The sequence below is a fragment of the Temnothorax curvispinosus genome, unplaced genomic scaffold (assembly GCF_003070985.1).
Source record: "Temnothorax curvispinosus isolate PA1 unplaced genomic scaffold, ASM307098v1 QBEX01001498.1, whole genome shotgun sequence".
NCBI classification, from domain to species: domain Eukaryota; kingdom Metazoa; phylum Arthropoda; class Insecta; order Hymenoptera; family Formicidae; genus Temnothorax; species Temnothorax curvispinosus.
Window position 1 is genome coordinate 1,783,177 of NW_020211278.1, and position 10,948 is coordinate 1,794,124.

The 10,948-nt window shown below is 35.0% G+C and overlaps 3 protein-coding genes across 3 annotated transcripts; all 3 read right to left on the bottom strand.

Moving 5' to 3' along the window:
• Window positions 1–157: 157 nt before the first annotated feature.
• On the bottom strand, window positions 158–3,419 carry LOC112465236 (cysteine sulfinic acid decarboxylase-like). Its single transcript, XM_025032710.1, has 8 exons — window positions 3,167–3,419; window positions 2,413–2,597; window positions 1,851–2,145; window positions 1,493–1,681; window positions 1,361–1,425; window positions 962–1,166; window positions 573–742; window positions 158–515 (listed from the first exon to the last, which is right to left on the bottom strand). Exons 1-8 carry the CDS (start codon window positions 3,296–3,298, stop codon window positions 221–223), a joined length of 1,536 nt encoding a protein of 511 aa, XP_024888478.1. The 5' UTR covers window positions 3,299–3,419; the 3' UTR covers window positions 158–220.
• A 417-nt stretch (window positions 3,420–3,836) lies between these two features.
• LOC112465118 (leucine-rich repeat-containing protein 15-like) lies at window positions 3,837–7,627 on the bottom strand. The gene is made up of 9 exons (XM_025032522.1): window positions 7,398–7,627; window positions 6,928–7,035; window positions 6,716–6,866; window positions 6,309–6,380; window positions 6,111–6,254; window positions 5,355–5,742; window positions 4,801–5,060; window positions 4,182–4,587; window positions 3,837–3,977 (listed from the first exon to the last, which is right to left on the bottom strand). Exons 1-9 carry the CDS (start codon window positions 7,624–7,626, stop codon window positions 3,972–3,974), a joined length of 1,764 nt encoding a protein of 587 aa, XP_024888290.1. The 5' UTR covers window position 7,627; the 3' UTR covers window positions 3,837–3,971.
• A 978-nt stretch (window positions 7,628–8,605) lies between these two features.
• Window positions 8,606–10,678, bottom strand: LOC112465128. Its single transcript, XM_025032534.1, has 3 exons — window positions 10,553–10,678; window positions 9,065–9,376; window positions 8,606–8,950 (listed from the first exon to the last, which is right to left on the bottom strand). The coding sequence occupies exons 1-3, from the start codon at window positions 10,572–10,574 to the stop codon at window positions 8,892–8,894; spliced, it is 393 nt and encodes a 130-aa protein (XP_024888302.1). The 5' UTR covers window positions 10,575–10,678; the 3' UTR covers window positions 8,606–8,891.
• Between the last annotated feature and the right edge of the window lie 270 nt (window positions 10,679–10,948).

The following is a 10,948-nucleotide window of genomic DNA, read 5'->3' on the forward strand; positions in this document are numbered from 1 at the left end:
TTTCTCTTTCTGAATAAATATCTCTGAAACGATAAAAGATAGACAAAAATGTTTTAAACAGTTTTAAGTAGAATGACTTGAAGAGCACTTTAAAACAATGACAAAAAATTTCTTTATTTTTAATTTTTTAAAATAAAACAAATTTATTTTACCGCGCATAGGTAGTAGGACTTTTATATAACAGTTGAATAAGTAATAAGGATATAGTAAAAACGGATCTCTAATGTTGCATGTTAAGCTCATTAACGGAAGAAGTCATGAACGTTTCGTCTACGTCAGCTCCGGCTCTTTCTATTTGATTGAGAATGTAATCCATGGACGACTTCGTAGGTGGCGGGTGGCATTTCAGGGCCATGCGAAAGAAATTACTAAGCTTCTGCTGCGGTAACGACGCACAAGTGATCATGAGAGACCCCTCCAGAATCAGACGTTTCTTTATCTCGGCTGTGACAACATACAGTCTCTTCCACCAAGCTAGAGTCTCCTCCTGATTACGCATTCTTGGAGGTATATACCTGAGAACACCCATCATGATAAAATCTTGAATTTTACGATAATATGGGATTACGTACCAAAAGCAAACAATGTTAGTATCGTAACGGTCTAGCACCGACCGGAAGCCAACGGTTTTCTTAATCTGTTTCAGGAAGTATTTCGCGCAGTACATGGCTTGGTCCACCGATTGCCGTAAACCGATCGTGCCGCGAGCTTTCCACATTAACCAAAATTTCATTGCATCGACCTTGGGGTATCATCAAATATTAAACCGAAAAGATAATGACCATTTATTTCAGTCAATGTCATAAAAACTGAATAAAATTTTAATTTTTTAGACATCCTTTAAAAATCTGTTAAGCGTCTTTGGATGTCTTTTTATTTTTTACAAGTAATCTTAAACTGTTACAGATAAGATATGATATTTCTATAAAGAAAAAATGTAAAGATTACGACCCGCAATTACCTTCCTGCTGCACTGTATACTCTTAACATCTGTGTCTAAATCGGTTTTATAAAATATGCCATGTTGTTCGACTCCAACGTTATTTGCATCGGACAAAAGGACGTGATGATGATGCTTGATCAAGAGCCTATTTCTGGTCAGGATCAAAGAACACTGATACGGCGCGCCGAGCATATTGTGCGGACTCCAGGTCACCGAGTTCGAACTGTATCGATCGGAACAAAGAAAATAAGTAAACTGCTGATCTACCAATAAATTATAATTTTATGCCTTAGACATCACCAAAAGAAAGAAAAATATCCTTTAAATTCGTAAATATTGTTCAACATTTCATTGTACAGGCTTTATTCAATTTGAGTATAAATTATACACGTAACAATTACGAAAATAACTACGAACCGTTCAATGCCTCGTAATCGATGCCGGTGGCCCTTGGAGAACCTCAGAGTACCACTAACGCGAGCCTGCAACAGTTTTCTATTCAGTTTAAGTTGTTTCCCTAAAGCAATAACTCTCATATCGCATACGAACATCTACGTGAAACCATATCGACTCGAGCCAGCATATCGTGGCGATTTCCCGCAACGGATCGACAGCTCCGAACACCGGAGTGCCGGCGGTGGCGTTCACGAAGAACGGTAATTTCCGTTGTTGTATCGTTTTTTTTATGGCTCTTTTCAGGTCACTCACGAGCATCCGACCAAACCGATCCGTCTTTATCTATAACAAAAGGATTATCAACTTAATTTTAACTGTTATGTAATTGCCAATTTTAAAAAAAATCTAGTTAAATTTAATTCAATCTTCAAAGCCAAGCTTGAATGATCCTTTTTATTTAATAAGCAAAATTAATATAATAAGTACTATCGACAAACGATAGTGTAAATACCTTGTAAACATTATTGGTGCCCAAGCCCAACCAATCAGCAGCTGTCGTAACGGAATAATGGCTAGCATCACTGGTAAAACACACTAAAGGTGGATCTCCCTGGATTCCCTTTATTTTATTTTGATCTAGAACATTATTCCTAGCCAGTACCATTGCATACATCATCGATATATTGCCATCCGGCGTCATTATACCTTCGCCGCGAAGTGATTGTGGATAGCCCATCAGCTTCAATGACGCTTTTATCACCTCCTTTTCCATCAGCGTAAACACGGGGGCCTCTTCATAATTATTCCTAAGAAAAAGAATCGAGAATTATAAATCAACCATTATTTAATCTGTAATTTACTTAAACGTTATCTTATTTAAAAGAAATTCTCAGGTTATTCTTTAAATTGTAAAAAACAGAAGTATGATTTTTTTATAAAACCAAATTTTTTCCTAGAAATTTTAAAGTCTTTAATACATATTAATTGAGACTGTAAAGTCATCTTCTTAAATTCAAATTAAATTCGCAGTATTATATTCTTCTTAATTGTCTTAAAAAGTCAGAACTTCTTACATGCTAGTGTTCAGCACTTCCGTTAACCAAGAGCCAGCTAATCCGTACTGGTCAAAGCCTGCATAAAATTCATTATGAAAATGTGGACTGGATGTTCTCACAGAATGCCGTACAATTTGTCGTATCACCTCCTCAATTTTCTCACCGGCCGCTGACTCATTCTCCAAAGAAAATGATATCTCGTTCTACATGAATATAACATGGATAAACTCGCAGTAATACGAACAATTGAATTTTCCTATTCTAACTTGCGTGCAACTATCTCGATGTTTGACCGTTAAGCACGATCAAAACAGTATCGAGCTTGTTTGAAGCCGATATATTGTCCTTTTAATAATAGTGAGACCATATGTAAGCAAAGGATATCAAGGAATCTATATAAATACTTGAATTATTATCAACTTTATCATTTTGTACATTGTTTAATATATTAGCTTTAATTTCTTTATCAATTATTGATGATGCATCCACTTTGCGTAAATTAATTAAACAAACAACCTATTTTGCAGTTATACTTATTCGATAAATACGTAACATTATTAATTCTTAATTAAATTACAAGATCATAGAACAATATAATGTAACAGAAGAGTATATTATAGGACAAAAATTTAATTGGCAAGTAGTAGAAATACACGACATTATCGTAATAGTGTAATGTTGAGATACAAAGAAAAGCCGATGTGTGAGTAGTTCAAACGAAAGCGGATTAATACATTCAGGAAATAATTATTGATATAAGATTACTATTTACCTGCAAATCTTTGGGATAAAGGAATTGTACAACAGGATGATCGCCAGATTGATCGAATACTTGTTCCTCTTTGAGAATTTTTAAAAACTTCTCCAATAGCTCGATAATATCGTTAGCATTTGACGCAGCCATCACGAAGAGTATATTGAAATGATCGACCAATCGACAAATTTGGTACGCTTAGATCCCTTCCATTTCGACCAAGAATACTAACAACAAGAATGAATCGTTCTAAATACTGTGCGTTTGTGTGTGTGTGTGTGTGTGTGTGTGTGTGTGTGTGAATTCCGGCGATTCTTATTGTTGCGGCCGCATTATAATGCTATATTTTATATAGCATTACGGTAATTATTATGTACATAATTATTATGTACATAATTATTATGTACATAATAATTACCGTAAAATACAAAAATTTATCTTTAAACGTCCGTCACGGATTTGAAAGTTGCAGTTTATCTTTTCGCGAAATTTTTGACGTACTATTAGCATCCAAAATATTTAAAATAAACTTATAAAGTTACATTTCATTGTCGATCTGAATAGAACTTATAATAAATAATTTAAAAAAAAAGATGATTAATATATTAATCTCAATCTTCTTTATTCAATATAATAAAATATAATAAATTGCACTTTTTTATATGTAAATAGTTTATCGTGCTATCATTTTATTTAATAATTACAAGTTTAATGTAATCGTTTCGAAATTTTAAAAGACACGCTAATCATCATCAAATGTCCTGTGCATTGCGCAATATTCCATTCTCTGCAGAAAATTTAGAAAGCTGAGTCTCCACGTCTTTTACACCTGTAACAATATAAGCAAAAAATAAGAGATGATAATTAGAGAAGAAATAGAAATTATTTTTATTGTTTTCTTTATTTTTATTATTCTATTGCACTAAATTTAACTTTTTATATGTTTACGTGGACTTCTCTCTATCATGGCTTATTAAGCCATTAAACAATAAAGCCATTACAAATATTCTATTTAATCGAATATGATCCATACAAAAATCGTGTCCTTCCTAGCTGCTTGCGGCGTGACGGACGGTGCTATAACATCGAGGGGTAATCGTGGTATGATACCCTTCATGGAGGCCCACTGACCCTCGCAAAGTTCGTGAAAGGTCAGACGTAGCAGCGACTGGCCGCCTAGTATACCTGGACCCCTGCATATTGCACCAGCCCCAAATTCCCAGATGCTCCAATTGCCTGTCATGATTAAAACCCGCTGTATCTGCACCGGATTGGTCAAATTCGCGAAGCTGGCGAATCTTTTGCGCAGCCAAGAAGCAACGTAAGAGGCACGGCAATCACAATGCCAGGGATTTTGACTCAGACGTACTTGCTGAATCGTGGATACGGCGTCCATACTACCAGCTGGCAAGAAGGAGAGGTCATTCGATTCCAGTTGCCTGAAGATCATGATACAGCGTAACAGAGAACAGGGAAAAATATTATTTTTTATTTAACAAGTATAAATATATTTCTAATTTAAAAATCACAGTAAAGACTTATAAAGCAAATATATAAATTGCAATTCTACATACATATTTCAATGGACATTTGCCGTTATTAAAATCAGTAATGTTACAATTGTAAAAAATTGTACAAAAGTATCGACTCACAGCTTCCGTAAGTTCGGCGTGTCCTCAAAAACTCCTGATTGTAGTATCCTCAGTCGATTGGATTGCAGGAAAAGAGAAGTGAGATTGAACAAGCCGCGAAAAACGCCTCTTACTAGGATTTCTATGCGATTGCCATAGAGAATAAGACGTTCCAAAGATATAGAATTGTTGAATAATCCAGGTGGCAAGTATTTTATGTGATTGTGTCCTAATCGAAGTTCTCGAAGTGCTATCATATCGTGAAAGGCTCTTGCATCAATCTATCACAAAGATCCAAATTGTTTATACTTGAAGAGAAATCTAAAAGCTTATAATATATATTCCATAATAATATATTATAAATATTTTTTATACAAAACGTATCTTATATAATACATTTATATATTAGCGTTCTCTCTATAATAGTCACTGATGCATTCAATGACTATTCACATTTCACTGATATCAGTGTAAAGTATGCCATTTCAGTGACTTTTCACTGATTCAGATTTAGAGAGTTCTAACTTTCAAAAATAAAATTATAATTAAAATTACAAAATATACACGATATTTACACGAGATATTCTATTGCTCGATATTTCCAGAATTTCCAATTGTGCCAGGGTCAAAAACAATCCTTTAGGCAGCTCCATCAAGCGATTGTTCCGCATATTCAACTCTTTGAGAGACGTCAGATCTTGGAATACACCGTTAGGCAGCTCTTTCAAACGATTTTCCTCGAGCGCAAGGCGTCTAAGTTTAGTAATATCCCGGAAAATTGAAACGGGTAATCCGACTAGTCGATTTTTACCCAGCAGCAATTCATCAAGATTCCCGAGACCACGAAATGCACCGGGAGGTAATAACGAAATGCGATTGGAGGAGAGATCCAATAAAGCCAAGTGGCCGTTGCTCAAGAAAAGATCTTCCGGCAAAGTACGGAGTTTATTTGACGATAAATCGCTAAATAAAATAAAAAAATGTGTATTAAATTTTTAATGGATTAAATTTTTAACTTATAAGGAGACGAAAAACCGGAGAAACATTAAATTTCAAATTGAAACAAATATAACATATCTCAGCAATGTACATTTAGTAAATCTTTTTTTCTTAGCAAGATGGGCTAAATATAATAAATTTTAATATATTATTTAAACGTTCAAACATTTCTCTTGTACATTTAATTTGTCAAAACAACTAAATAAAGCAACTTGATATTTAAAAAATTGATTCAGTTACGTAAAAGATCTATGAAGGTGTTAGTATGCCTAATAAAATCAATTTTTATATTTCTTTTTTAATTTGTTACTAGTTGTAAGCATCTCACTTACAGTATTCGAAGATTCCTTAGTCCAAAAAATTGACTACGTTGCATTTCCTTCAAGAGATTGTTACTCAACCTGACATTTGCGATACTGTGTAATGACAAGAACAACCTGGGCGCCAAATGCTCGATTAAATTGCTGCTCAGATCTCTGTAATTGACAGTTTCATTAGTACATGCATCTCTCGATTGTTACATGACTTACAGATGGTGCAACTGCGTCATATTCATAAACGTATCTCTGTGCAGAGCGCTGAGTCGATTACTCCCGAGATCTCTGGAAATACAAATGATATTTCTATTCTCTAAGACCAAATATAAATATACATTTTTTTAATAAAAAAAGCAAAATTACTAAATGTTTTATTATACAAAAAGTCACAATTTAAAAAATAGAATAATTATTTTCTAACGTGGCAATACAAAATAAGAAATTTTATTTAAAAATTAAAATGTACACATTATACAAAGTTCTAATTTTATTTATAAATTATATAAAGTAATTCTATCGCGCTTTTAGCGTTTAATAATAATTTCGATTATTTTTCTTAAAGATATCCGATCGGATATCTGTCACACAAACACAACGATGTTATCTTTCAAATTGCTCACAGTCTCAGCACGTTGGCGGGAACCAATTGCGTCGGGGGTAGATCCATCAGATTGTATCTCCAGCAGGACACCGATTTCATTTCCGGTACGCACTTACACGGTCCCTCGGCACAAACCTCCCAGTCCTCCTCTCTCAAGCTGATCTGCCAAACTGCAAGAGCATGGATAGATGTTTTCATATTTCCATCGTGTGCGAATCGTGAAATTCTTACCGGGATGCTCGACCGCTCGCAATCTGCGTTCGAGGCTCGACAGTCGGTTCTCCATCTCCTCGAAGATCGACATTGATCCGTCCGCGGGCGTCGATGAATATTCCATATCTACGCTCGTACAAAATGTCTCATCTCAAGTTTCGCAATCGCGTTTTTTAAATCATATCCGAAACACATACGAAAGATAGTACAGAGAAAGTTACAGTAGTTTCGAAAATTTTGCTTTGGCTCTTTTTCATATGCGCGCTAGGATCTACCTTTCGCAACGTATCTTCTCTACTCTAGAATTTTTGGAGATTACGAAGTTCTCGGAACTTTAGACAAACAAATATCTTATAATCTTCACTTAATATTTTAGTTTCGCGTATAATTATTAATAAAGGTTTAATTAAATCGCCTTTTGCATTCTTCTGCCATTAATTTATGCTGCTAGACTTAATCACCGACGATCATTTAATTCGTTCAATTACCTGCAGAAGTCCGCGTACTCGCGGTGCAGATGTGCGAGACGAGGGAGTACGTGTTCGTCTCGCATAACAAAAGGAAAACAATTGCACAGTAAATCTTTGAGAATAAATCAGTCATGTCGCGGACAGTTCGGACGAGACGGCACATTGATAGACGGGACAAAGTGCGCCGGACTGAGGATGCGGTTCGCAGCCGGCCGTCCTCCTTCATTGCACACGGTCGCATCCTCATTATCTTGGACATTGATTTGGAAGGTAAACTTATTACAACGAAGATTGACGGACAATGGCCCCACGCGCACAGATTACAGCCTTTCAAGCACGTTGCGACGTATACACGCAATAATAAATCAATGTCTGGGTGTTTATAGAATTTACTAAAGCCACGTATAAGATTTCTGAGAAATAATTAATCGGCATCAAATTATTTTACAAAGAAATCGTGCGTTTATTATCGTATAATACAGTTAATTTCTACTGAGATAATGTTGCTGTATTTATTTTATGTAGATATAATTAAATAATTTAATAAAAATGATAACTATTAACAAAAACAAGTACAATAGAAAGGATAATTCAATCTCCTTCCCGTTTACAAATTGTAACATGCATTTAGCCATCTAGAAGAATAGTTATAAAGCTTTAACATTTATTTGTCAATCGGTAACGATAGCTTGTCTGGAGTGTGTCGACATCATTCGTCGGCGTCATTCGTCACGCTGCAGCTCCGAGAAAGCGGCGGAAGCATATTATGCAATACAACAGTAACACATGCGTACATTATGACTTAAGAAGAAATAAAATAGGGATTGTATAATAGCGTATCCTTACTTCCAGCAAAATAATAAATACGAACAATAACTGAAAGTTTCGTTTATCTTTAATTTATCGAATAGAAAATCTTTTTGTTAACGGTATATCTCAAAATTGAAATGCTCATAATGTTACGCTTTCGTGACTGCATGATAAAAGCGGCAAAATGGATATCATCTACTGTTTAAGTACCTCAGAGTTGAGAATATATTTTGCCAATTACATGTTTGTATGAGGACAGATCGCAGATGCGATTAGAAAGCCGGTTCAAATTTGCGTACCGAGAATACATATTCAATCTCTGCACATATATACAACTTACATAAGTTAGAAACTGCGTACTACGCACGAAAATCAACTACGTCGCGGGGAAGGAAGTGATTATGAGAGGCAAAATCAATAGTTGCTCATCATTAATATTTATTGGATAGATACGCCTTACATTGTATATTCATTGTACATAGCGTACAGCTTAGCGGCCAATTTTATCGTCAGATTTTGTCGCGTAGTTATATTTAGTTTTCTTGCGTACCACCATCTCTATTCTCTCGTCGTTAGAAGAAGAAAATCTCGTTACATCACGATACATTAAGGTATTTAACTCCCAACTATAAATTTATAATAATCATCTAATGGTTAGTCTACTTCGTGTTTCATGGTGCTTTTCCGGAATCGAGTGATTGTTTAGGACAGTCTTACTCCGCCAGATCCAGGGCACTCGCCTTTGCTCTTGACAGCCAATTCTGAAATTGAAGTATAACGTGATTAATGTGATTATTGTAATCAATAATTAATATATCATTACATTAATATAAATAATTAGTATAGTGATTTATATACTGCTTTCATGTGCTTACTCATGCCCATCTCGCAGTTGTAAAGATCCAGAGCGCACTGCGTGCCGAAGGTCTTAGGCTTTAAGCTGGAGTCGACAGGATCGTGAGCGCAAACAGGATCATACTCGATCCCGCACTCTCGCGCGCAATCCTTCTTATTCTTCTTCGCTTCCTTGGCCGTTTTGATGGCATCTTTCACATCTTTCGACGCGGTCGCCGCTTCTTTGATATCTTTAGGCTCCTTTATGTCCTTCATGGTGTTGTTGATTTTTACATCATCGGGAAGAGCATACGTTTCCTCGCATAACGTGTACATGCTGAGGAACGCGAAGGCTAGGAAAGGTCAAGAAGAGAGGGAGAGAGAAAAAAGAGGATATGAAATTAAATTCATTCGATTTTGATCCAATATTCTCCACGTATCTTTAACCAAACGTTTCTCCCATAAAGTGACACGACAGATTTTGTTTAAATTATAATCGCAATTGACGAATTTATGAATTATTTCAAAATCTCCTATATATAATAGGGAAGAAATATCGATAAAATATCATCTGATAAAAGATTATCGCTACAGTCGAACGAAATATAATTTCAAACGATTAATTTGATTTTCGAAAGTCTTTCTATTAGCGAATTGTAGACGGGATGGTATTACGTAAATCCATTGACGGTTTAGCCTGTCGCTGGGACGCTGCGCGGCTTTAATGCGCGTCTCTATTGAATGATTGCGGCTTTATTGAAATCAAGGTTTATTTTAAATCGAGATCAGTCCGCTCCTTGCGGCGATTGCGATGTTTCTTCGTTCAAGGCCGTTTACGCCCACGCCCATTTAAAGACATTTCCTTTTGCGGTGAGACTTCTTTGAAAATCTCAAATCCTCTCTCGCGCGAATAACAGTCGCGATTCTGATCCTTCATAAATAATTAATTGAATAGAAAACGCGCTTGCATAATTTTTCGGTGTATTGTCGACCAAGATTGAGTTAAACTGAATTTTAATGCGATTTCAAGAGAAGTCTATACATTTCTGAATTTTAATGCGATTTCAAGAGAAGCATATACATTAAGACTATAAAAAATTTTCTCAATTTTATTGTTAACATCTTAGTTAACATCTAATTTAAAAATTTCTTATTTTATTGTCTCTGTTAATATCCATATAAAAGCAATCAAGATTTTATAAAATCTTTACAAAGATATGCAATCAACTAATAATGATATAAAATAATATTGATACCATGTTAAATAATCCAATTCCAACATTTTAATATCATATTAAGCTCTTTCTAATATTTTTAAACATGCGCAAATAAATGACTAAGTCAATCTATTAACAGTTAATGAGATTTTGAATATTTATTTGAACGTATTTACTTAATGGACGTTAACTCGAAATTGTTGCGTAAGTTATACATTTAAATCCACTAGTAAAAGATACACTTAGTTGATTACAAAAATAATCGATTTTGACGCTGTAAAATCTTAAACGAAGTCGATGCAGTTTCCGTACCAACTATAACTGCTACCTCCATTGTTCTGGGTGATCGGTGACGGCCCGGTTGACGAAAGTCGATGAAAATCGGTAGTTACTGACACGAATGGCGAATGGCTATCACGAGAGAACTGACATATCGTGTCATCTGGCTACGTTTATAAACCGAGTGTGATGGTTAAATCTATCCCCACCTGAGAGAGATTGAGAATACAGGACACATCTCACACTCACACTTTATATGACGTACTTCATGTGACCCCTGATTTCCATATTTGATACTTTCGCTGAAGAAACGCAGATTTGTAACTAATAATTAATAAGTTTTTACAAGCTATAAAATAAAGTTGAATGCCTTATATAAATTCCTAGATAATCTAAATTTTTGGATATTATAGTCGCCATGCAAATTAA

Excerpts from the sequence above, each read along its gene's own strand:
- LOC112465118 (XM_025032522.1), bottom strand. The coding sequence starts at position 7,626 with ATGAGGATGCGACCGTGTGCAATGAAGGAGGACGGCCGGCTGCGAACC. Across the intron at positions 6,255-6,308 it reads ATGACGCAGTTGCACCATCT|AGATCTGAGCAGCAATTTAA; the intron begins GTAAGTCATGTA and ends TGTCAATTACAG. Across the intron at positions 5,061-5,354 it reads CGAGCAATAGAATATCTCGT|ATTGATGCAAGAGCCTTTCA; the intron begins GTAAATATCGTG and ends TCTTTGTGATAG.
- LOC112465236 (XM_025032710.1), bottom strand. The coding sequence starts at position 3,298 with ATGGCTGCGTCAAATGCTAACGATATTATCGAGCTATTGGAGAAGTTT. Across the intron at positions 1,682-1,850 it reads GCACCAATAATGTTTACAAG|ATAAAGACGGATCGGTTTGG; the intron begins GTATTTACACTA and ends CTTTTGTTATAG. Across the intron at positions 516-572 it reads ACTAACATTGTTTGCTTTTG|GTATATACCTCCAAGAATGC; the intron begins GTACGTAATCCC and ends GGGTGTTCTCAG.
- LOC112465128 (XM_025032534.1), bottom strand. The coding sequence starts at position 10,574 with ATGGAGGTAGCAGTTATAGTTG. Across the intron at positions 9,377-10,552 it reads GGAGGTAGCAGTTATAGTTG|CCTTCGCGTTCCTCAGCATG; the intron begins GTACGGAAACTG and ends GACCTTTCCTAG. Across the intron at positions 8,951-9,064 it reads CAACTGCGAGATGGGCATGA|AATTGGCTGTCAAGAGCAAA; the intron begins GTAAGCACATGA and ends CTTCAATTTCAG.